The sequence below is a fragment of the Scyliorhinus torazame genome, chromosome 15 (assembly GCF_047496885.1).
Source record: "Scyliorhinus torazame isolate Kashiwa2021f chromosome 15, sScyTor2.1, whole genome shotgun sequence".
In the NCBI taxonomy this organism is placed as follows: domain Eukaryota; kingdom Metazoa; phylum Chordata; class Chondrichthyes; order Carcharhiniformes; family Scyliorhinidae; genus Scyliorhinus; species Scyliorhinus torazame.
This window is the reverse complement of record NC_092721.1, coordinates 201,040,128-201,067,039: the sequence shown is the minus strand read 5'-3', so window position 1 is coordinate 201,067,039 and position 26,912 is coordinate 201,040,128. Positions and strand designations below refer to the sequence as shown.

Below are 26,912 nucleotides of genomic sequence, written 5' to 3'. Positions count from 1 at the left end.
CATCCCCGGACACTAAGGGTTAATTTATCATGGCCAATCCACCTAACCTGCACATCCTTAGACTGTGGGAGGAAACCGGAGCACCCGGTGGAAACCCACGCAGACACGGGGAGAAAGTATGTGAGTCACCCAAAGCTGGAATTGAAACCCGGGTCTCTGGCGCTAGATCGACTGCGGCGGATTGCCCAGATGCAGCCAGACTTTCTGGCACCTATATTTACCCCCCTCCCCCCCCCAATTACCTTATATAGGAGTAGGTTACATAATAATGATATTAATAATCTTTATTATCACAAGTAGGCTCATATTAACGCTGCAATGAAGTTACTGTGAAAAGTCCCTAGTTGCCACATTCCGGAGCCTGTTCGGGTACACAGTGGGAGAATTCAGAATGTCCAAATTACCTAACATGTGGACAATGCAGCTGAGAATGGACCCCTGGGGGAGGGGTGGGGGTGGGAAAGAGTTCCTGCAGTCCGGCTGAGTTGCAATCAGCAACTCCGTTGGGTGTTGAGACCTCCGCCCAGCGACTTCATGTGGCTGAGGGCCAGAGACACTTCTGGAAGGACGTGAAGAGGGGGAATATGAAGAGACAACTCAGAGACCCTCCACAGCGAAGACTCCGCACGGGGAAGACTCGACGGTGGACCAAAGAGGCATGCGAGCCTCCACCTTCGCAGACAAGGGCCCTGAGATGTCAGAGGCTCAGAGGATTGGACCTGCAGCTCGGTCCAGTTCATCGGCACAGTAGCTTTAGAAACTTGGGCAGATAATATTTGGGAGAATAACTTTTATTGTGTTTGTGAATAAATTTGGGTTGCATCTTGAACCTGCCCTTTGTTCATTTCGCAAATAAGGGCACCTAGATAAAACGTTTTCATAATAATCTGATTGAAATGTCAGATAATTTACGGACAACATACCCATAGGCAAGAATCTGCAGCACAAAGATTTATAAACATTTCAATTGTTGCGTGGGAGCCTCACTGGCTCGGCCAGCATTTATTGCCCATCCCTAATTGTCCTTGAGAAGGTGGTGGTGAGCTGCCTTCTCGAACCGCTGCAGTCCATGTGGTGTATGTACACCCACAGTGCTGTTAGGGAGGGAGTTCCAGAATTTTGACCCAGTGACAGGGAAGGAACAGTGATGTATTTCCAAGTCAGAATGCGGAGTGACTTGGAGGAGTGGTGACGTTCCCATGGAACTACTGGCTTTGTCCCAAGTCATGGAGGTCTTGAGTTTAGAAGGTGCTGTCTAAAGAACCTTGGCGAGTTCCTGCAGTGCATCTTGTAGATGTAGTGGACTGCTTTGTCCTACAGCTTTACTCTGATGGCAAAGCTGCCAAATGAAGAATATACATTCTCTCCAGGAAAAAAGAACATGCACAAGATCAGATAGAAGCCCGACCTACTCTCACCCCAACTCCGTGCCCTAGTTTCTAACCTTGGTTTGGTGTATTCCAGTCGATGATTAGCCAGGAAAAGTATAAAGCTGCAATCGGCCAGAGGTTAGTGAAGAAGATGTAACACAAGATTATGGTGCTGGTAATCCCTGTAATGTGAAATCAGAGCACAAATCAAGCTCAAGAAGATGAATTGGCTAAGATCAAAATCAAGAGATATCGTAACGATGATGAATGGAATATTCTTCCGCTCTTGGGGAGTCCCCATCAGCTAATCCGTCACCATATTATATCACCAGAGCTTTGTCCTCGCGGTTTTTAGGCTGTGGGTGTCACTGACAAGGCCTCGTTTAGTGCCCTTGAGAAGGTGGTGGTAACAAGCCACCTTTTTGAGCACAACTAAATAGCTAGGCCATTCCAGAGGACAATTAACAGCCAACCACACTGCCGTGGGCCTGGAATCACATCGCGACCAGACAGAGAAAGGATGGCAACATTCCTCCCCTGAAAAACACAGATGAACCAGGCGGATGATTTATTTAATTAACCAAATTCAAATTCCCAGTTGCCATGGTGTGATTTGAACTCATTCATCCGAGATAATCACTCCGGTAACACATACTGTACCTCACCGTGGAATGGTGTATTCACAGCAGATATTAGCCAACCTGAAAATTGACAAGAGTTAGTCTAGTTAACTAGGAACCATCAACACGGCAGCACGGTAGCATTGTGGATAGCAGAATTGCTTCACAGTTCCAGGGTCCCAGGTTCGATTCCGGCTTGGGTCACTGTCTGTGCGGAGTCTGCACATCCTCCCCGTGTGTGCGTGGGTTTCCTCCGGGTGCTCCGGTTTCCTCCCACAGTCCAAAGATGTGCAGGTTAGGTGGATTGGCCATGATAAATTGCCTTTAATGTCCAAAATTGCCCTTAGAGTTGGGTGGGGTTACTGGGTTATGGGGATAGGGGGGAGGTGTTGACCTTGGGTGGGGTGCTCTTTCCAAGAGCCGGTGCAGACCCGATGGGCCGAATGGCCTCCTTCTGCACTGTAAATTCTATGATAATCTATGAAACAACCTATCGACTGAGACCCAAGATAGTGATGTTAGCATCCCCATTCTGGGCTCCCATGTTTGATTGGTAAAGATGATAGGATCAAGATGGATAGATGGAGTTAACCTGCAGGTCAGCAATAATCTAACTGAATAAATAGGTTTGGAGGCACGAATGGCCATTGAAGTTTGCATATTCCAATTTCAACCATTTAAAAAGAAAAAAGGTTTCTGCATCTTCATCAAATTTTTTATGGATATGGTGAATTTATGTTTTAGCTATGTGTCTAATACATAGCTAAAACATAAATTCACCATATCCATTAAAAACCTATCTCTGTTGACGTTATCCTTAAAACATACATTGACATCCCAACCCCACTTCAATTATACGACCATTTATAAACAAACAAACATTCTTAGATGGACAGCTTTCAATTTTCAACTTAAAACATGAAAACATTTACAATTGTGGGAAATAATGAGCTTACCCATAATTAGAAAACTTATAACCCACTGATAGACTGAGATCATTTGCAAGTGGCGTTCTATCTTGGATCTTGCGAACCAAGGAAGGGATGGTAGGTTACCCAAGGCAGACAGAATGCTTGCACCAGTTCCTAGAAAAGGTTGAAACAAAAGAAGGTAAGTTCATAATTTTTTTAACATTTTTTTTTTATACAGGTATAGTCTCACTTTGAAACTGCAGCCGGCATTTTGGTAAATGGTCCAATTGGCACTGGCCCAGTGAAAGACCGACAGGCTTTCGTTTCAAAAGACTTCTCATAACCACAGGGTGTCCCACAGTTCGCAGTGTGGTCACTGTTGAGATGAAGGCAACGCAGCAGCCAATTTGTGCAACTCCACCACCTATGCACAGTGGCAGCAGAGTGCGACATCTACACACCACACTGCAGCAACTCATCAAGACATTGTCGGTAGCACCTTCCGAGCCCACGCCCATGAAGGGCAAGAGCATCAGACACGTGGGAAACCTACCACATTCAAACTCTCTTCCCAAGTCACACACCATCCTGACTTCGAACCATATTGCTGTGTTGGGTCAAAATCCTTTGAGCTCCATCCCTAACAGCACTGTGGGTGTACCTACAGCACGTGGACTGCAGCGGTTCAAGACGGCTCACCACCACCTTCTAAAGGGCAACAAATCTGGTCTTGCCAGACATGCTCACAACCAATGAATGAATAAAATTAAAATAGCTCCCCCAAACAAGGATGTGATAATGACCAGGTAGTGCATTTTTATGAAGCTGGTTGAGGGATTGGCCCAGGACACTCAAGAACTCATTGGGGAAATTCTCTGTTAATGGGGCTATGTCCCCACGCCCACGCGAAAACAAGCACAAATCACTCTGGACTTACCTGGAGAAAGTCCAGAGTGATTCCCCGTTTTGCAAGTGGCTTGCAGGGCCCCAGAGTAGTCCACGCAGCTCTGGCTGCCGATACGGGGCCCCACACCGCGAACCGGCCCTGAGAATATAGGCCCCCCCCCCCCCCGCCGATCGGTGGCCCCCGATCGCGAGCCTGGCCATCCTGGAGGCTCCCTCGGTGACGGATCCCCCTGCCCCCGCTGGGTGGAACTACGAGTGAACCACGCCAGTGGGAACGTGGCCAGCTTCTGGCGGAGAATCGCCGCGGGGGCTTCTTTCAATGGCCCCCGACTGCGTTGCGTCGACCACGCGCGCGCGATTGGCGGAATTCTCCGGTCCCCAGAGAACCGCGGGACCGGCGTCGGACCCATCTCCGCGCAGAGCACGATTGTGGCGCAGGTGCTCGGAGAACCCCGGCCATTATTCTTCGACAAAATAGTGTCAGAGGATCTTTCCCACCCACCTTGGAGAACAGCTGGGGCCTCGATTTAATACCTCATCTGAACGATGGACTGTGCAGCAGCGCCGCATGTGTCGAACAGCCCGAGCCACATGCTCAAGTGTCTGCAGTGGGGTTTGAACCCACTACCTGCTGACTCTAGAGGCGAGAGGGCTACCTACTGAGCCATGGGTAATGATCTGCATGGATAGATGTATGTCCAAGCTTCAGACTGAGCACACCCTCGGCTGCCCACTGCACGAGTGCTGTAACGTCAGAGGTGCTGACCTCTGAAAGAAGATGTTAACTGAGGCCCAGGCTAATGGCCTTATAGAATGAACCAGAAGAGTGAGGAGGTTCTTCAGTTTCTTTACCAACATTCCGTCCTCAAACACCATCATTAACACAAGTTAAACTAGTCATTCATCTCTGTTGTTTTTTACGCAGAGGGTAGTGGGGCCTGGAACTCACTACCGGAGGAGGTAGTGGAAGCAGGGACGATAGGGACATTTAAGGGGCATCTTGACAAATATATGAATAGGATGGGAATAGAAGGATACGGACCCAGGAAGTGTAGAAGATTGTAGTTTAGTCGGGCAGTATGGTCGGCACGGGCTTGGAGGGCCGAAGGGCCTGTTCCTGTGCTGTACATTTCTTTGTTCTTTGAAGGCTTACTAACATACCTACTCACATTAACAGTGACAGGAATATTTCCCAAGCAAATGGCACCATGTCAAATAAATGCAAGTTGTCACTTGGTATTACAGAACTTGAACCTTGCTGAAAAGAGAGACATGTTGCCAAAGTTTTTCATCTTGCACTCATCAGGTCAAACGCAAGAATATCAAATTTCATGCGATCACAAAAACATTATACTACATTAGAAAGGGTGCTGACTGGTGTTGGCAAGTCAACTCTGATTGCTTTTTGCATGGCAAGGCCTCGGCCAACAGGGATTGAGGGGTTCAACAAGCTCCCGGGTAATTCAAGGTTCAAATGTTATTCCTTTCATCTGCTGAGAACAGGTCCATGCACATGAACGTATGTAGCTTCTAGCAAGTGTAAATCAGCCAAGTTGTGAACTTGATTATCTTAAATTTCTCATTAGTGTAGCATTTAGCACACTTAGGATTGTTCAGCAAATGCTGCCCAATCGCAGAATTTTTGTGGTTGTTTGAAATCTGGCATTTTTGAATCTGTCCTTCGTGACTGGAAGTCAAAAAGTCTTTCGCAGCAAGTTCTCTTTTCAGCAATAATTGTAAGTTCTTTCGCTTCTCTTTGAAGGTGGAGAGAGAGAAGCCGCAGAACGAAGAGGTTTAGGAGGGGAGTTCTACATCAGAGCCATACAGCTTAGCAAGGTGAGAAGTGCCAAGAGTCGAGGTTCAGGAGTGGAGCGGACATGTTGAGGGTTGGAGGTATGGGATCTAGCAATGTCATAGGGGAGTGGGGAAGATTTGAAAACAAGGTTTGGGATTTTAAATATCAACACCGAGAGCCAATGAAGATCAACGTGTACGAGAGCAGTTGGTAGGTGGGACTTGGTGCAAGTTAGGATATGGGCAGAGACTTGGACAAGTCCAGGTGTATGGCAGACAAGAGAACATTGGAATAGTGGAGTTTAGAGGTTAACAAAGACACAGGTGAGCAGCAGTTGGACTGAGGCAGGTTAATAGGATTACAAAAAAGCACGAAAAGACAGAACTCAGGAGAGGTTACGATAGTCCCCATCCCACAAAATATGACACAGTGTATGGAAAGGCCCAGTAAACCAAGGTCCACCACACTAAGAAAACAAAAAGGGACGGTCAATAGAGAATTAAAGGTGCTATATTTAAATGCGCGCAGTGTACGGAACAAGGTAGATGAGCTTGTGGCCCAGATTGTGACTGGCAGGTATGATGTGGTAGGCATCACAGAGATGTGGTTGCAGGGGGTTCAGGACTGGCATTTAAACATCCAGGGATTCACAACCTATCGAAAAGCCAGAGATGTGGGCAGAGGGGGCGGGGTTGCCTTGTTAATTAGGAATGAAATTAAATCAATAGCACTAAACGACATAGGGTCAGATGATGTGGAGTCTGTGTGGGTAGAGTTGAGAAACCACAAAGGCAAAAAACCATAATGGGAGTTATGTACAGGGCTCCTAACAGTGGTCAGGACCAGGGGCACAAAATGCACCACGAAATAGAAAGTGCATGTCAGAAAGGCAAGGTCACAGTGATCATGGGGGACTTCAATATGCAGGTCGACTGGGTAAATAATGCTGCCAGTGGACCCAAGGAAAGGGAATTCTTTGAATGTTTACAGGAGGGCTTTTTGGAACAGCTTGTGATGGAGCCCACGAGAGAACAGGCCATTCTGGGCTTAGTGTTATGTAATGAGCCAGACTTGATTAAAGATCTTAAAGTAAGGGAACACTTAGGAGGCAGTGATCATAATATGGTAGAATTCAATCTCCAATTTGAAAGAAAGAAGGTAGAATCAGATGTAAAGGTGTTACAGTTAAATAAAGGTAACTACAGGGGCATAAAGGAGGAACTGACGGAAATCAACTGGGAGCAGAGCCTAGTGGGAAAGACAGTAGAACAGCAATCGCAGGAGTTTCTGGGAGTAATTGAGGACACAGTACAGAGGTTCATCCCAAAGAAAAGAAAGGTTATCAGAGGGGGGATTAGGCAGCATGGCTGACAAAGGAAGTTAGGGAATGCATCAAAGCAAAAGAGAAAGCCTATAATGTGGCAAAGAGTAGTGGGAAGTCAGAAGATTGGGAAGGCTACAAAAACAAACAGAGGATAACAAAGAGAGAAATAAGGAAAGAGAGGATCAATTATGAAGGTAGGCTAGCCAGTAACATTAGGAATGATTCTTTAAATATATAGATAAAAGTTTCTTTAAATACATTAAAAACAAACGGGAGGCAAAAGTAGACATTGGGCCGCTCCAAAATGACGCTGGTAATCTAGTGATGGGAGACAAGGAAATAGCTGAGGAACTAAGTAAGTACTTTGCGTCAGTCTTCACAGTAGAAGACATGAGTAATATCCCAACAATTCAGGAGAGTCAGGGGGCAGAGTTGAATATGGTAGCCATCACAAAGGAGAAAGTGCTAGAGAAACTAAGAGGTCTAAAAATTGATAAATCTCCGGGCCCAGGTGGGCTACATCCTAGAGTTCTAAAGGAGATAGCTGAAGAAATAGTGGACGCGTTAGTTATGATCTTTCAAAAGTCACTGGAATCAGGGAAAGTCCCAGAGGATTGGAAAATCGCTGTTGTAACCCCTCTGTTCAAGAAGGGAACAAGGAAAAAGATGGAAAATTATAGGCCAATTAGCCTAACCTCGGTTGTTGCCAAGATTCTAGAATCCATTGTTAAGGATGAGATTTCAAAATTCTTGGAAGTGCAGGATCGGATTAGGACAAGTCAGCATGGATGTAGTAAGGGGAGGTCGTGCGTGACAAACCTGTTAGAGTTATTTGAAGAGATAACAAATAGGTTAGACCAAGGAGAGCCAATGGATGTTATCTATCTTGACTTCCAAAAGGCCTTTGATAAGGTGCCTCACGGGAGACTGCTGAGTAAAATAAGGGCCCATGGTATTCGAGGCAAGGTACTAACATGGATTGACGATTGGCTGTCAGGCAGAAGGCAGCGAGTTGGGATAAAAGGTTCTTTTTCGGAATGGCAACCAGTGACGAGTGGTGTCCCGCAGGGTTCAGTGTTGGGGCCACAGCTGTTCTCTTTACATATTAACGATCGAGATGACAGGACTGGGGGCATTCTGGCTAAGTTTGCCGATGATACAAGGATAGGTGGAGGGGCAGGTAGTATGGAGGAGGTGGGGACGCTGCAGAAAGATTTAGACAGTTTAGGAGAGTGGTCCAAGAAATGGCTGATGAAATTCGACATGGGCAAGTGCGAGGTCTTGCATTTTGGAAAAAAGAATAGAGGCATGGACTATTTTCTAAACGGTGACAAAATTCATAATGCTGAAGTGCAAAGGGACTTGGGAGTCCTAGTCCAGGATTCTCTAAAGGGAAACTTGCAGGTTGAGTCCGTAATTAAGAAAGCAAATGCAATGTTGTAATTTATCTCAAGAGGCTTGGAATATAAAAGCAGGATGTACTTCTGATACTTTGTAAAGCATTAGTTAGGCCCCATTTAGAATACTGTGAGCAATTTTGGGCCCCACACCTCAGGAAGGACATACTGGCATTGGAGCGGGTGCAGCGGAGATTCACACGGATGATCCCAGGAATGGTACGCCTAACATACGATGAACGTCTGAGGATCCTGGGATTATATTCATTGGAGTTTAGGAGGTTGAGGGGAGATCTAATAGAAACTTACAAGATAATGAATGGCTTAGATAGGGTGGACGTAGGGAAGTTGTTTCCATTAGCAGGGGAGACTAGGACCCGGGGGCACAGCCTTAGAATAAAAGGGAGTCACTTTAGAACAGAGAGGAGGAGAAATTTCTTCAGCCAGAGAGTGGTGGGTCTGTGGAATTCATTGCCACAGAGGGCGGTGGAGGCCGGGACGTTGAGTGTCTTTAAGACAGAAGTTGATAAATTCTTGATTTCTCGAGGAATTAAGGGCTATAGAGAGAGAGCGGGTAAATGGAGTTGAAATCAGCCATGATTGAATGGTGGAGTGGACTCGATGGGCCGAATGGCCTTACTTCTGCTCCTATGTCTTATGGTCTTAATATTTTAGGCAAGAAACATCAAGCCCTTTTTCATTCTTGACTTGGGGGGCGAGCAATTAAATCAAGCAGGGTGGTGGGAACAATCAACAGGTAAGATAGTGTGTGCAGAGTTTGAAAGGTGTGTTTTCTGTTCAGAGTCTGACCTCTTAAACCAAACTGCTCACTCAATTGCGTCACTCCTCTCAGTCCTGCACAAGTAGATCCAACGATCACGAGACTCGCAGTGTAAACGTGAAATCGAAAACCTTGCCTGAAATGGTTTCTTCGCAGCATCAAAAGTGTCATTACAAAAAAAAAGTTACGACTGATTTCAATTGACTGAGATTCCTCCTGTATCCCACATTACATTCTTAGTTTATTTTAACAAAAGGTTTTGCCTCCCTCTTGCTACCCCCCCCCCCCCCCCCACCCCCCTCCACCCCACTTCAGGTTAATCCATTCCAAATAAACAAATAGATACTTGTCCTTCTCCCTGGACCCTGGATCACTATTCACCCTCATTAAATAGTTAGCCTTTCTGTCGAGAGACAAATGGGCCAAAGACCGACACTGTCGGGGTAGCACAAGTGGTTAACACTGTGGCTTCACAACGCCAGGGTCCCAGGTTCGATTCCCCGCTGGGTCACTGTCTGTGCGGAGTCTGCACGTTCTCACTGTGTCTGCGTGGGTTTCCTCCGGGTGCTCCGGTTTCCTCCCACAAGTCCCGAAAGACGTGCTTGTTAGGTGGATTGGCCATGATAAATTGCCCTTAGTGACCAAAAAGGTTAGGAGGAGTTACTGGGTTACGGGGATAGGGTGGAAGTGAGGGCTTAAATGGGTCGGTGCAGACTCGATGGGCCGAATGGTCTCCTTCTGCACTGATGTTCTATGTTCATATGAAATGTGGGCCTGAACAGTGCCTGAACTGTCTCAAGTTATCCATGAAAGGCAAACGATCTCCCAAATCGGAGTAACAGGTTAAGAAAACTACTATACAGCGGCTAAGCGAGTGCTATTTCTCGCCATCAGGATGCAGCCATCGGTCCAAAAAGACATTCCGCCTACCACGCAACTGCACAACATCCTGTATGATTTTCGGTGCTGGGACGGGGCTAGGTACATAGGCCACCTGTCCCAGTGATTGGCTGATCGAATCAAACAGCATGCTCTTTCGATTGAGTACAGGCTGCACTCAACCAGCCCACACTGTGTAGGACTCAAATCAAAACGTCTGCTGTTAGATGTGATTCCCGCAATTGGGCAGCACTTGCTGAACAGTCCTGAGTGTGCCAATAGCTACACTAACAACCAATTTGAGACGATCAGTCGAGTTGCAACGTGGCTCGTTTACACTTTCTGGAAGCGACATACATTCATACAGCAGGAATATAAACAAAAACATTCATACGCAGGAACAGTAAACGAAAGGAATGTGTTAAAGCCTTGTGATATTTTTAAATTACTGTCATGAGAATGTCACTTTTAAGAAATGTTTGGCTGCTCATGTTACTGCAGTGATGTCAGAGTGTGGGTGGAGCTGAGCTCTGCCTCTGTTTTTTAGTTTCACTTTGAGAAAAGCTTGGGTGCATCGGTGTCTTTTTGGTTTAGTTTTCAGTGTTGGAGCTGAAGCCAGACAAAGCACGGGGTACTGTTGATCTCTCTGCCATGAAAAGACTATCTCTTGATCATTTGGTGAATTCAGAATTATAAATGTTCTCAGTAGTGAATGTAAACCTGATGTGCTTCTGTTAAAAGGTGTTTCTTTTGTCTTCTGGATGTTGTTTGGGAAGTTATTAAGGATTACTTAGTGTTGTATTCTTTGGGGGTTGTAGTTGAATTGATGGTTGCCAAGATGTTCACTGTATGTTTTAAAAAGGTTGACTTGAGTTCATAGAATAAACATTGTTTTGCTTTAAAAAATATTTCTTCTGTACCACACCCGAGAGTGGGCCGTCTGCTCCCCATACCACAATCTATTGAAAGTTGTGGGTCAGGTAAACTCCATGATATACTTTGGGGTTCTCTAAACCCTGGCCCATAACATTACCCAGGAACTTGGTGAGGCTAAACCTCCCCATTGCTTTCTCCAAGGCAGCACCTTGACCAACAGTCAACTAGCCAACCGATCCCCACCCTTTTCTCCTCTGGTATAAAATTGCTGTGGTCATCTGAAATTTGGCATTCTTGTGTTTGTCCTGATGAGTGAAAGACGGAAAGCTTCAACAACAAGTCTCTCTCTTTAGCAATTTTTTGGAAATCTGCGGATGCTGGAATCTGAAACAAAAACAGAGAATGCCGGAAAAGCTCAGGAGGTCTGGCAGCATTGGTGGGGAGAGGGAACGTACAAGACACTGCCAGACCAATGGGTTTTTCGAGCAGAGCCTGTTTTTGTTCCAAAAGTTTTGTTTCGCTAAGCTGCGTCTCAGTTGGTAGCACTTTCACCTCTGACTCACAAGGCGCAGGGTTCAAGTCCCACTCCAGCGTTTGAGCACACCAATGCAGTACTGAGGGAGCGTTGCGCTAATGGAAATGCCATCTTTCGACTGAGACGTGCTCGGGTGACTGTAAAAGATTGAATTTGAAGAAAAGTGGGGTGGGGGAGAATGTCCTGATGTTCTGGTCAATATTTTGCCCATCAATCAACATGCACAAAAATAGATCATTCCGTCATTACTGCTCGTGGGGGTGGCTGGCTTAGCTCAGTCGGTTAGTAAGATTTTAGAGTCCGTTATTAAAGAAGAGATCGCGGAGTACTTGGAAGTGCATGGTAAAATAGGGCTGAGTCAGCACGGCTTCGTCAAGGGGGAGGTCATGTCTGCCAAATCTGTTAGAGTTCTTTGAGGAAGTAACAAGGAAGTTAGACAAAGGAGAACCAGTGGATGTGATTTATTTAGATTTCCAAAAGGCCTTTGACAAGGTGCCACAGAGTACACTGTTAAATAAGTTAAGAGCCCATGGTGTTAAGGGTAAGATCCTGGCATGGATAGAGGATTGGCTGACTGGCAGAAGGCAGAGAGTGGGGATAAAGGTGCCTGTTTCAGGATGGCAGTCGGTGACTAGTGGTGTGCCTCAGGGGTCTGTGCTGGGACCACAACTTTTCACAATACACATTAATGATCTGGAAGAAGGAACTGAAGGCACTGTTGCTAAGATTTCAGATGATACAAAGATCTGTAGAGGGACAGGTAGCATTGAGGAAGCAGGCGGGCTGCAGAAGGACTTGGACAGGCTAGGAGAGAGAAGTGGAAGATGGAATACAATGTGGAAAAGTGTGAGGTTATGCACTTTGGAAGGAGAAATGGAGGCATAGACTATTTTCTAAATGGGGAAATGCTTAGGAAATTAGAATGAAATGAAAATCGCTTATTGTCACAAGTAGGCTTCAAATGAAGTTACTGTGAAAAGCCCCTAGTCGCCACATTCCGAAGCACAATGGGACTTGGGAGTCTTTGTTCACGATTCTCTTAAGGTTAACGTGCAGGTTCAGTCGGCAGTTTGGAAGTCAAATGCAATGTTAACATTCATGTCGAGAGGGCTAGAATACAAGACCAGGGATGTACTCCTGAGGCTGTATAAGGCTCTGGTCAGACACCATTTGGAGTATTGTGAGCAATTTTGGCCCCCGTATCTAAGGAAACATGTGGTGACCTTGGAAAGAGTCAAGAGGTTCAAAAGAATGGTCCCTGGAATGAAGAGCTTGTCGTATGAGGAATGGTTGAGGACGCTGGGTCTGTACTCATTGGAGTTTAGAAGGATGAGGGGGGGGATGAGGGAGGACACAATCTCAGACGGAAGGGACGATTGTTTAAAACAGAGATGAGGAGAAATTTCTTCTGCCAGAGGGTGGTGAATCTGTGGAACGCTTTGCCGCAGAAGGCTGCAGAGGCCAAATCAGTGAGTGTCTTTAAGACAGAGATAGATAGGTTCTTGATTAATAAGGGGATCAGGGCTTATGGGCTGAAGGCAGGAGAATGGGGATGAGAAAAATATCAGCCATGATTGAATGGCGGAGCAGACTCGATGGGCTGAGTGGCCTAATTCTGCTCCTATGTCTTAAAGCTGGACAGCCGGTTCGTGATGCAGAGCGAGGCCAGCAGTGTGGGTTCAATTCCCGCACCGGCGGAGGTTATTCATGAAGGCCCTGCCCTCTCAAACTAGGCCCACGCCGGAAGTGTAGTGACCCTCAGGTTAAATCCCCCCCCCAGCCAACTCTCCCTGTCAAATGCTGATGGTCACCTGGGACTATGGCAACTTTACTTACTTTTACCGCTTGTGGGAGCTTGCTGCGTGCAAATAGACTGCCGTGTTTTCTCCATTACGACAGTGACTAAATTTTGAAAGTCCTTCATTGTCTACAAGGAGCTTTTAGACTGGTTGTGAAAAGCACAATATTAATGCAAGCCTTCATTTATTTTTCTTTAAAGGGTCGCATTACATTTTAAGGAGCTTGATGGATGCTGGCACGATGTATAATGACAATGGACCTCCAATTTTATGTTGCAACCTTCGAACTAGAGTTAAACTACTTAAAAAGTTAACCTGGTTTAAAATTTCACACCAAGGGCTATGACTTTTTGACATCTATTCATTGGGCAAATATTGATGTTGCCAAGTCAAATCGAGTGTTATTATAAGGAGCTGGATGACTGGAAGTAAGTGAATCAAAGGGTTTGGAGAAAACAATTCTCAATTGAATTTTTGTGGTGGGTCAGGATTTGTAGAGTCACAAAACAAAAAGAGTTTGTTGGGTCTACGCTGACTCCTTGCAAAAGCCATTTAGCTAGTCCAACTTCCCCCACACTTTCACTAAAATCATCTTCTCTCTTCAGATATTTAACCACTTCCCTTTCCCACGAGAGTTGAACCCTGAATGATGTCAGGTCGCGGAAAATCCAGAGGCAAAAGGGCATGCCAAGGCCAACACCTATTCCTCCTAGACCGGTCTGCAGTTCCCCCATCAGCCGCATCCGGCGGCTACTGTGCAAGAGCCACTACGCCGAGCAGGTGGGTGCCCGAGTCCCCGTCTACCTGGCCGCCGTGCTGGAGTTCCTGACCACCGGGATCCTCGGGCCGGCCAGCAACAAGGCGACTCGATCATCCCCTGCCTCTGGCAGCTCGCCACCCACAATGGCGGAGAGCTCAACGAGCTGCAGGCCGGGGCCAGCGTCGCCCAGGGTGGGGTCCTGCCCAACGTCCAGGCCGTGCGGCTGCCAAGACAACCCCAGCAAGGTTTATGCCAGAAGAGAGAAATATCCGACGCCACGATTGAATGTCCCTTTTCTTTTTCCATAGGACGTGGGAGTCAGTAGCGGGACCGGTACGTGTTGCCCATCCCTGGCTGCCCTTGTACGGAATGGCTTGTTAAGTCACTTCAGAGGGCAGGTGAGAGTCAACCACATTGCTCTGGGTCTGGAGTCACATGTAGGCCAGACCGGGTAAACACGGCAGATTTCCTTCCCTAAAAGGACATGAGTAACCCAGGTGGGTTTTTTGGACAATTGACAATGGTTTCATGGTCATTGTTGGACTTTTTATTCCAGATTTTCCAAAATTAAGTTCAAATTTCACCGCCTGCCTGGTTGGGATTCAAACCCAGGTCTCCAGAGCTTAACCCTGGGGCTCTAGCTCACTAGTCCAGTCACTATACCACTGCCAATTGTGGTTAAAAAAAACATCTGGTTCACTAATGTCCTTTAGGGAATGACATCTGCTGCCCTTATGGTCTAGCCTACATGTGACTCCAGACTCACAGCAATGTGGTTGACTCTGACCTGGCCGAGCGATTTGATTTGATTTATTGTCACATGTACCGAAGTACAGCGAAAAGTATTTTTCTGCGGCTGAGGGAACATACACAGTACGTACATAGTAGACTAAAAGAATAATCGACAGAGGACATTGACAAATGGTACATAGACAAACAGTGATTGCTTACAGTGCGGAACAAGAGGCCAAACAAAGCAAATACATGAGCAAGAGCAGCACAGGGCGCCGTGAATAGTGTTCTTACAGGGAACAGATCAGTCCGGGGGGGAGTCGTTGAGGAGTCTTGTAGCTGTGGGAAAGAAGCTGTTCCTATGTCTGGATGTGCGGGTCTTCAGACTTCTGTACCTTCTGCCTGATGGAAGGGTCTGGAAGAAGGCAATGCCTGGGTGGGAGGGGTCTCTGATAATGCTGTCTGCCTTCCTGAGGCAGCGGGAGGTGTAGACAGAATTATTGTGGGGGTGGCAAGCTTGTGTGATGCGTTGGGCTGAGTTCACCACACTCTGCAGTTTCTTGCGACCTTGGACCGAGCAGTTACCATACCAGGCTGTGATGCAGCCGGATAGGATGCTCTGTATCGCACATCTGTAGAAGTTTGTGAGAGTCGGTGCAGACAGGCTAAATTTCTTTAGCTTCCGTAGGAAGTAGAGACATTGTTGGGCTTTCTTGACTGTTGCATCAACGTGAGTGGACCAAGACTGTCTGTTGGTGATGGTGACCCCCAGGAACTTAAAGCTAGCGACCATCTCCACTTCGGTGCCATCGATGCAGACGGGAGTGTGTGTCGCGCTACGCTTCCTGAAGTCGATGATCAGTTCCTTGGTCATTCCGACATTTAGAGAGAGGTTGTTTTCGGCACACCATGCAACCAAGTGATTTATCTCCCTCCTCTAGTCCGATTCGAACTGAGACGCTCAGTTCAGGGGCAATTTAGGATGAGCAACAAGTTTGCCAGTGACACCCACAAGCAAGAGTGAACTGGGTATTTAAAGGACTATGAAAAGGAGTAGTGAGAGTAAGATTAATTGGAGAACCCGACCAACAGCCAGCACTAACACAGTAGACCAATGATGGGCAACCTGGGCTAGTGAGTGGCCCTACCTCATCTCAGTGGCCAAAAGATTGAAATCGGCTTGTTCACTCACCGTGACCCTGTAAATAAGATTAAATGCATTTAATACACGCCAAATATTTTGTAACAATTTGGACGCAGAGGGAGCGCACGGCTCTCACAGTCAATGTTGTGAGCAATCAGCGCGCCCCTCACTTCAGTCGCGTCGGTAAGAAAAAACTACACGGATAGAGATCAGCGGAATGTGGCAAACCCTGGGCCTGGGCACTGGTCAACAAAATGTCTTATGGGCCACACTCAGAACCCAGATGGGCCGCATGTAGTTTCCGCACAAACTCAGGTTGCCCATATAGCCTCCTTTCAACCACATCCTCTGTATCAGTCTATGTAGAATTAAGAACTGTATTTTTCTTAAAATTAACTTTAAAAGCCTTAATTATTTGGCTACTATTCAGATGCAACAGTAAATGCTTCTGTCCAGTCAACTTTTTAAATCACAAATCTGATTAGCTTCGGAGGGAGCATGCTCAGTGAAATAATCAGGGCCATGTCAACATTTGAGATTGCACCATATGTCACATGGAATGATAGCAACGCATTATCACAGTTTGAGAGCAACATCCCCAGAAATACCTGAGCAACAAGGTGTTTTTTTCCTGGTTTTAATCAGGGCACGCAATCAATAACAGTCGGTGAGAGTCTCTGGTCTCCTGGTTGGGTGTTTCACAGCGGGGGAGGCAGCCCGCCCCCTGTAGGCCGGGAGCAGGAACGTCTGGCCCTACCACTGTCAATGGGATTTTCCATTGAACCCACCCCAAACCACTAGGAAACCACGCGGTGGGGGTACAGCGTCGGGGGGACTGCAAGATCCCTTCAGCGTGAACAGCAGGAAGACCTCGCCCAGGATAACTCAAACAAAATACTTAGAAACAAAATCTATTATAGTAGACAGAACCACAAAACAGCAAGCTTGCATTTATATAGAGCCTTTAGGAAGGCATCCCCAAACCCTTCGCTGGAGCAGCCAGACAAAGCTTAACAGCGAGGCACGTTGGAGGTGGTGTCTTAAAGTAAAAAAAGAGAGGGGCAGAGAGGTCTAGGGAGGAAATTTGTGTGCAGACAGTGGAAGGCACGCCTTAACAGTGAAACAATAGGACAAGAGACCAGAAACAAGAGACTCTATCCCATATTCATGTTCTGCCTTCTCCCGGAGTAACCCAGAGGAGAAGGGTAATACCCTGGGGACGCGAGTTCGAATACTACCACAACACTGGTGGAATTCAACTTCAATTAATAAGTCTGGAATATAAAGGGCGGGTTTCTTGGGCCCCCAGCGCCATGTTTCCCGGCTCCCGCCGCTGCCAATGGGATTTTCCATTGTAGCCACCCCACGCCGCCGGGAAACCCACAGGCGGGGGTGCGCTGCCGCAGGGACCAGAGAATCCCACCACCAGCAAACCGCTGGAGAATTCAGGACAAAGCTATTCTCAGTAACGGTGACAGTGAAACTAATTTCTGGTTCACTAATGCCCTTTAGGGAAGGAAATCAGTCATCCTTACCCGGTCTGGCCTACCGGTCACTCCAGACCCACAGCAATGGTGGTTAACTGTTAATTGACCTCGGAAATGATCTACCAAGGCAGTCAAAAGCCAATGGCGGATGGGCAAAAAATGCTGGCCATAACAAATTGGGCGGCACGGTAGCACAGTTGCTTCACAGCTCCAGGGTCCCAGGTTCGATTCCTGGCTTGGGTCACTGTCTGTGCAGAGTCTGCACGTTCTCCCAGTGTCTGCGTGGGTTTCCTCCGGGTGCTCCGGTTTCCTCCCACAGTGCAGTTTAGGTGGATTGGCCTCGCCATGCTAAATTGCCCTTCGTGTCCAAAAAGGTTAGGTGAGGTTACTGACATACGGGAATGGGGTGGAGGTGTGGGGCTTAAGTGGGGTGCTCTCTCCAGGGGCCGATGCAGACTCAATGGGCCGAATGGCCTCTTTCTGTACTGTAAATTCTATGATTCTAAATTGGGACCAGAAACGCAAGATGGTTTTTGATACATTAACTCATATTTGATCTGTGACTAACGATTACACTAGCAGATTACCTTCCACTCTCCAAAGGAGTAGGAATAATATTGCAGAGGACTTGTCTATGTGAGACAGCAAATGAGCATTATTATACTTACACCAGACAGGGACAGAATGTGTTGTGCATATTGCAAAAATGATATGGAGGCTTTGATGAAAGGGCAAAAGAAAAAAATGTAGAAAGATGATAATAGAACAGAAAGTTTATAACTATCTGGAAAGACTGAGCTGGCTAGGATTCTTTTCTTTATACAAGGAGGATGACCTGAGAGAGGTCTTTAAATTAGAAAAGGGTTTGACACGATAGACAGAGGTGTTGCCACTTTCGAGGGCTCAATACTAGGGTCATAAATGCAAGATAGTCACAGGAGAAACCTCTTTACCCAGAGAGTGGGGAGGACGTGGAACTCGCTCCACAAGCGAGTGGTTAAGGTGAATCGTGGAGATGCATTTAAGGGAAAGCTGGATAAACACACGAGGGAGAAAAGTCACTCGGTAGGATACAACTTGAATACTGTTGAAAAGAGAGGCATGCTGTTGATGTTTTTCACCCTGCACCCATCAGGACAAATGCAAGAATGCTAAATTTGCTTGAGAAGCTTGTGGAGCCTGTAACTCCCCATGGCAACATCTCAACCAGAGACAACTTGCCAACCAATCGCCGCCCGTTTCTCCTGTAGTATAAATCATTTGAAATTTGGCATCCTGATGTTTTAGTAGTCCTGATGAGTCCAAGATGAAAAGCTTCGACAACATGTCTCCTTTCCGCAATATGAACAATTAGAAGGAGAGAACGATTGTTTTTGATCATTATCTCCTTCTCGGAGTAGGCTGGTGTGGAACATGAACACAATCATGAGCCTGGAATGCTGAACAACCTGCAAATTGTGTGTAAACCTATGATGAGACGACAGCACAATGAATAATCAGATCTGACCAGGACTGAATCAGAGGGCAGAGGACAAGTTTACAGCTACAAATGTTTGACAAGATTCAGGGTGAGTTTTGATAGGTAAACACGTGTTATCGATTTCCAGCTTTGAATTCTTTTTAGGCACATGGATATCAACAAAAAAAATTACTGCAAATGTTTATTTAAATACTCAATGGGTGGACTTACAGGTTTCGTCCAAGGCAATATCATCGCGACTGGAACATTTTCACGACCTTTATAAACTCGGATCCTGTTAAATCCAGTTTCGGCATCCAAAATGGTTCCAAATTTACAGACATTGCTGACCAGGCACATTTATTTTTTAAATTTAAAGTACCCAATTCATTTTTGTTCCAATTAAGGGGCAATTTAGCATGGCCAATCCACCTACCCTGCATATCTTTGGGTTGTGGGGGCGATACTCACGCAGACACGGGGAGAATGTCCAAACTCCACACGGACAGTGACCCAGGGTCGGGATCGAACCTGGGACCTCGGTGCCGTGAGGCAGCAATGCTAACCACTGCGTCACCGTGCTGCCCTAAGCAGGCTCATATATTACCCAGCCTAACCTAATCCAAAGTTGTGTTGGCAGTGGTCTTTCATTTTGACTGAGCAGTTAGCTGGACAATTTCAGAGAGCAGTCAGGGATTGGTGTCACATAAAAGCCACGCCTCAACTCAATGAGTCATATCTTTAGAAAAGAAAATGGCTTCAGCACGCAAAACTGGTTAATACGGCCATAGGGAAATGCCAACAAACACCACTGCAGTTCATTGCCAAACAAATAAATTAGAAGGCAGGGAAGGCATAGTTAAATTGCAAAGGGTGGCACGGTGGCGCAGTGGTTAGCACTGCTGCCTCACGGCACCGTGGACCCGGGTTCAATCCTGGCCCCGGGTCACTGTCCGTGTGGACGTTGCACATTCTCCCAGTGTCTGCGTGGGACTCACCCCCACAACCCAAAGATGTGCAGGGTAGGTGGATTGGCCGCGCTAAATTGCCCCTTAATTGCACCGAACCAAGTAAGGAGCACAGTCTGGTTTCCATATTACAAAAAGGATGTCGGGGCAAGCTAGGGAAGGTGCAATTTTTAAAAATGGTTTGGTGAAATCTATCAGAACTGAGGGGTTAGAATTAATCGGAAAAGGTTGAACAGTCAGGGCGTCTAAAAGATGACTGGAGGGTGACATGGTTGAGATCTTCAAAATTACGAAGGGGTTTCATAGGATAGCGAAAGTAATGCTTTTACTTGGGTAGGTCCAAAATACGGAGCAGGTCATTAATAAATCCAAATTAAAATATTCACGCGAAATAGCCAGAAGAGTGGTTAGCAATGTGGAATTTTATCCACACGGAGCAGTTGAGGGAAAGAACACAGATCCCTGTGAAGAAGGAGCCAGATAAACACACAAGGAATTAAGGAATAGAATGGTATGAAGGTACCAGTAGATGAAATACGATGGAAAGGGATTCCTTTGGAGTATTAACACTGGCAAAGACCTTTGGGCTGTTGGAAATTCCAGCAAATTCGATTTCACAATCTACCATGGAAGGATTTAAGCTTGAGGCCTCAGGAGATGCTGCAATGGGAAGATAGATGGTGGCACGGCAGTAACGTCACTATACTGGTAACCCAGTGGTCCAGGCTAATGTATTGGGGAGATTACTTCAAATCCCACCATGGCAGCTGGTGCAATTTAAATTAAATTACTAAATCTGGAATATAAAGCTCGCCTCAGCGATGGCGAGCATGAAACTCTCGTCGATTGTTAATAAAACCCAGCTTGCCACTCTTACCCAGTCTGGCCTACATGTGGTCCAGACCCACAGCAACGTGATTGACTCTTATCTGCCCTCTGAAATGGTCCAGAAAGCCACTCAGTTCAAGGGCAATTAAGGATGGGCAACAAATGGTGGCCTGGTCCAGCGACGCCTAGCTTTTGAAACTCTCAGCCCTATTTTTTAAAAATGCCTCCATCGCCTCCTTGCCTTCCCTCATCTCGGTAACCTCCTCCAGCCTGCCAATGCTCCGAGATATCTGGCCATCCATTAGATCACCTTTAGACAGGTAATATTGCCGAATTCTCGGTCCCCGCCGCGGGTTTCATGGAGGCGCGGGGTGGCCTCAATGGGAAATCCCATTGATAAGTGACGGGAAGAGAGAATCCCGCAGTCGGCCCACAGCACGTCGCTGAGAAACTGCCGGCTGGGGGGGGGGGGGGGGGAAATGGGAGATTCCCGCCCATTCAGCAGTAATGGGGTGGAGGAAGTGAAAGGAATACATGAAAACTTGGGATTACCTGCGTCACATTGAAAACCATTTATTTCACAAGAACGGTTTTCGCAATGTGCAAACAGATTTACTCTGAAAGCTACAAGTTTAATCTATGCAATCTGCCCTAATAAATTAACCCGTAGATATGCACAGGAGGGGTGGAAAGATAACTTGATGAGAAGATGACGGGAAACTCAAAAAGAGCCAGCAGGGACCTAGTGTTGCCAACTGTGATTAAATGCGTTCCTGGAGGTTTCATCACATGACTTTCTCCCCCACGCCCCGTGCTCCATCCAATAGTTGGCCAACACATCCATCCTATTGCCTTCCTAGACCAATGGAAAAGCAAGAATAACCCAACTGGATGATGCTTGCCTGCCGGCCAAATAGCTTCCACCCACCCAATTTTCATATATGGCGGCGAAGAGAAATGTTCAAAGACAATGACCCATAAATCCCCCAATTTTGTTTGAAATCTCCCGTGAGTTGTCCGCAGCAATGTCCTGGAGATTGATCTTCAATTGCTGGAGACTCCAGGCCAATCCTGGGGGAGTTGGTTACCCTGTTGGGGTTGGGACGAGTCTGTTTTGTTACCTGTATGGCAGGTTACCTGTGCTACTCAATTCAGTTACAGCAAAGGCTTTCGGAAGAAGGCTCAAAGTCGTCCAGAAGTTTTACATAAAGCTTATTGAGTAACACAACTTTGTGTGAGCTCTTACTTTAAGAACTGTACTAGTAGAAAGGTTACAACTTTTCTATACACTACAACTAGGCCTGACCACACTAGCAGCCCTGATGCACTAAGCGTCAAGAACCACAAAGACATGTGAGACTTTAACCAAGGCTTTAATACACTACATAGGAAGCTTACCCGACACAGACGACCCCAGACAAAATGGGTCAGGTCTCAGAAGCTGGGTCTTATACCTAATTCCCGGGGGAGTGGCCAAGGCGGAGCTCTCCGTGGCCAGGTCAGGTTACATACAGGTGACCAGGCCTCTACAGAGCTACAGTACAATACACGGTACAATACACAGGATTACAGGGCCACGTTACACACAGCTATTATATAACTATGTACAATGCTAGGGAAGTACAGTGGTGTATCACCACAAGCCCTAAGCTAAATCTCTGCCTTTCTTCTCCTCACAGTCTAATCAGCCAAAGAGCCTTGAGGGCTGCTTGCTTCCCCCTTTATACCCTCCAGTGCTGCCCCCTAGTGGTCGTCCCATTAGCCCCTTCTGTACATACCCATGTAAAGATCACTACACAGTCGGCCCATTTTTGTGCTGCGATATTCTCTGCAAACTTTTAAAATCTCAACTCAGAATCTGGAATGATGGACGTCATCTTCCAGTTTTTACACCAAACCCGATACTTCATCTCTTGGCACCCAGAAGGTAGCGAGCACCAAGACTGCTGGATACCCATACTGGGAAAACATTGCATTGATTCTTCCAGTTGGAATTCTGCTCCGTCGTCAGTAGCCCTCACATACGGCCAGACGTTTGCGGCTCAAGCCCAGGCTTACCGTTAACGTAGGAGTGCAGGACTGACGGAGCGTTGTTGCTGTACTTTGGGATGAGGCCTCAGGTGAAGAATGGTGTCAGCCATAGCAGTGGGTCGCACTCTCGCCGCTTAAGTCAGAAGGTTGAGGAACCAGCTCCCAATTCCAGAGTCACAAGCAACAAAAATCCAAGCTGACACTCCGTGTGTTACTGACATAGATGCAGTTTTACAAGGCCAAATCTGCTCTTCCAGGTGCCTACTCCTTGAATAAGGGTGTTGGGGTAGGGGAATGAAAAAGAGAGGCAGGCACAGACAGACTAAGGGAGAATGAAGGGAGCTGCCCAGAAAGGCAGCAATTTGGACAATATAACTCTCCGATCTCCGAAATGGAATGTCTTTATCAGGTGCTCATGTTTTGCGAGGTATAGGAACTGGCATAGACCATTCAGCCCATGAAGCTATTCCACGCTTTAAATAAGATAGCAGCGGATCGTTACCCAGTTACTTGGTTCCATAGTGATCTCTTAATGGTATCTACCCCAACAAAGACCTATCAATTTTAAGTTGAAATTTCATGACTGGATTGAATAGGGCTCAAGTTGCTTTGAGTCCCGAAAGAGAGCGACCAACTGGCCCAGGCAGACACTTACAGAATCACAGAATGGTTACTGAACACAAGGACGCCATTCAGCCCGTCGTGTCTGCTCTAGCCCTTCAAATGACGAATGCACCCAACCCCATTCCCTCGCCTTCTCCCCCCTAGCCCTGCACATTTCTTCCTTTTCAGATAATGACGCAATTCCTTTTTGAAAGCCTCGAATGGACCAGTCTCCGCCACACTCTCAGACAGTGCATTCCAGGCCCGAACCACTCGCTGTTTTTCATCACGTCCCCATTGCTTCTTTCACCAATTGCCTTCAATCTGTGCCCTCCGTTTCTAAATCCTTCCACTAATGGGAACAGTCTCTCCCTGACTACTTTATCCAGACCACATTTAAGTCACAATTTGCGCTCTGTCATCCCGGTTTGGAGTGGGGGTGCGGGGGAATGGTTATTCGATTAGTAACATCGTTCACAGCCAAATAATCACACAAACTGCTGTCAACAATTCCAAACATTTTCTCAGCCTATGGCAAGAACCCTCAAATCTCTCATGTTACAATCTGCATTATTAAATCCTGGTCACTTGCATTCCGTGTGTGGCACGCCCAGAGTCACAACAGGGGCCTTGGGTAATAGTCTGAAAGACTTCATATGCTCCTCTTACATTCTTTGTGGAAAATAAAACAAGTCAACAGGATTGAGATTTACAGATGCTTGTTCAGTTCTTTCATTATAAAAAGGTGTTAACCAGCCTCCAAGTGCCCCCGCCCAAAAAACAAGTTAATTGTCTGAGCAGAAATCTTTTGTCAGGTGAACTTCATGATATTCTTTGGGGTTCTCTAAACCCTGACCCATAACAATATAAAATGCCGTGAGGGAATGCAGAAAATATTCGGTTCCAAGAATGAAGAGCTTCAGTTATGAGATCAGATTGGAGAGATATGGCAGGTTGAGAATGGTTAGCACTGCTGCCTCACAGTGCCAGGGACGTGGGTTCGATTCCAGCCTTGGGTCACGGTCTGTGTGGAGCCTGCACTTTCTCCCCGTGTCTGCATGGGTTTCCTCCGGGTGCTCCGGTTTCCTCCCACAGTCCAAAGGTGTGCAGGTTAGGTGGACTGGCCGTGCTAGATTGCCCCTTAGTCCCACAAAAGATGTTTAAGTTAGGTTAAGGGGTTATTGGGGAGAAGGGGAGTGGGCTTGGGTGGAATGCTCTTTCAGGTGGCCAGTGCAGGCTCAATGGGCTCATTCTGCACTGCACGGATTCTATGAAGTAGGGACGGTTTTCCTTGGAAAAGAGAAAGGAGACTTGATAGAGGTGTTCAAAATCATGAGGGGTCTGGACAGAGTGGATAGAATCATAGAATCGCTAGTGCAGAAGGCGGCCATTTAGCCCATCGAGTCTGCACCAACCCTCTGAAAGACCCCACCCCCCCCAATCTCCGCAATCCCACCTCCCGCCCTATCCCCGTAATCTCACCTCACCTTTGAACACTTAAAAATAAATAAATAATCTTTATTGTCACGAGTAGGCTTACATTAACACTACAATGAAGTTACAGTGAAAAGCCCCTAGTCGCCACACTCCGGCGCCTGTTCGGGTACACAGAGGGAGAATTCAGAATTCTCAGCTGGTACGGGAATTGAACCCGCGCTGCTGGCCTCGTTCTGCAGCACAAACCAGCTGTCTAGCCCACTGAGCTAAACCTGCCCACTTGAGGCAATGTGCAGGGCACTAGGTGGATTCATCATTCAGAGAGCTGGCATGGCAGGTCAAAAATCTCTCTGTGCTGTAGCTATTCGGTGAAGAGAATTCTTCTTTCCCGCTGTTTAAAGCAGCAGCTGTTACAAGTGTCAGAGGCTTCCTCCAAAGCAAAGCACACTAAAGGGTTTCAGTTCCCATGACAGCCTTTGAAATGGAAATCTTCCATTCAATTTCACATGGAAATACATTGTATTAGCATGGATTGACAGTTTTATTACTTCAGAGAAAGCGGTTTAGTGGATGGTTTATCTACCTTTCCCTTCACACTTGAATGCATATCAAATACCCTGCTTTGATGCTGACCACAGTGTTTATAAACACTCTTTTGCTATGACTGACATCTCCTCACCAAATCAAAAGGAGCCAAGTGTTTTTTTTGCTGTGAAAAAGAGGAAATAAAAGCACCTAGCTGCTTTTGATGTGGCAAGGAGCTTCCAATCATAATAAGAGTGTTTATAAACATTGTGGTTAGCATCAAAGCAGGGTAATTGGAGATGCATTCAAGCATGATGGGAAAGATACCAAACACCTGTGCCTGGACCAATAAAATGATCAATCGCTGGATAATACATGGCTCTGAGGAAGCCTCTGACACTTTTAACAGCTGTTGCTTTAAACACTTTTGTCTGAGGCAGATGTTAGAGAAGGATGTTAGAGAAGGATAAGTGAAAATACAGTCTTTCACTGTACTGCCTGGTCTGACCTTCAGCTTTCAGGCAGGGCTGACTGATTCGAAAACAGCTTCTTCCCCGCTGTTACCAGACTCCTGAATGGCCCTCTTATGGACTGAACTGATTTCTCTACCCATCTTCTCTACGGAGAGGCACCACACTCCGTATGCTTCACCCGATGCCTGTGTCAATGTACTTTCATTGTGTATTTATCATATGTTTTTCATGTATGGAACAATCGGTCTGCACTGTACGCAGAACAATACTTTTCACTACACGTGTCAATAAATCCAAATCTGATGTGGGTCTCTGTTGGGGGCTGGTGCAGCCCAGGGTCCCCCCTCTGCAGCCTGGCAGTGACAAGAGGGGCATTTCATCAGTGCCCTGACCCATCCCCGGGCTCCACTGCGCCAACCTCGAAACAAAGCCCACCCGGTGGTGTTCCTAATGAGGGGGGGTCATGCATCAGAGTTTTAGAGGAAGGTGGGGGGCTGGGGGAAGAGGTGAAGCCTTGGGCATGAAGCCCATTAATTTCATGCATTACTTCAATTTACATATTTCCGCTGGCGCAGTGTGGGCAGTTCGCAGAGGGCAGCGGAGCATTGCAACCGGTCCAGTTCCCGGTGCCGATCCAGTTTTCTGGGCGACTCACCACTCTCCGGCGATCGGGAATGCCGATACTGGCTTCGGGTACTGGAGAATTCACCCCACTGTCTTTTTGGCCAAACATTAAACCAAGGTCCCGCCTGCTCTCTCGGGTGATGTTAAAGATTCCTCCAGCACTATGTGGAAAAATGGCATGGGAATTTCTCCTGGCCTCCGAGCTCAATATCCCTTAACCAACATCAGAGATTATCTGGTCATTTGCTCAGTGCTGTTTCTGGTGTTTACTATGTGCAACGTGGCTGCCATGTGCAATGGAGGAAGTACACTTATAAGTGATTGGTTAGAAGATTGCAAGACATAGTGAAAGGCCCTATATGAATGAAATATGCCAGGCGTAATTTACAAAGTTAAAGCTAATAATCTAAAACTCTACTCTGCTACATTACCTGGAGAGAATTTAGTCTCCATTCTTCACTCTGAATTATATTTCATTAAGTAAAGTGGCACAAAGCTGCTGTGGTCTGCCATATTTTCTTATTCTTTCATGGGTTGTGGTGTCACTGGCCAGGCCAGCATTTGTTGAACTGAGCGTCCCGCTTGGCTATTTTCAGAGGAGCAGTTAAGAGTCAACCACATTGCTGTGGGTCTGGAGTCACATGTCGG

At 46.7% G+C, this 26,912-nt stretch overlaps 1 protein-coding gene across 1 annotated transcript in view; it reads right to left on the bottom strand.

Annotated features, from left to right (window-relative positions):
- The window catches only part of dgat2 (diacylglycerol O-acyltransferase 2), a 106,926-nt gene that overhangs the window by 61,338 nt on the left and 18,676 nt on the right, over positions 1 to 26,912 (bottom strand). Inside the window, exons 2-3 of the mRNA XM_072477432.1 lie at positions 2,947 to 3,075; positions 1,445 to 1,552 (exon numbers count right to left, since the gene is read on the bottom strand). Coding sequence (XP_072333533.1) covers positions 1,445 to 1,552; positions 2,947 to 3,075 — 237 coding nt within the window. The remainder of the gene's footprint in view (positions 1 to 1,444; positions 1,553 to 2,946; positions 3,076 to 26,912) is intronic.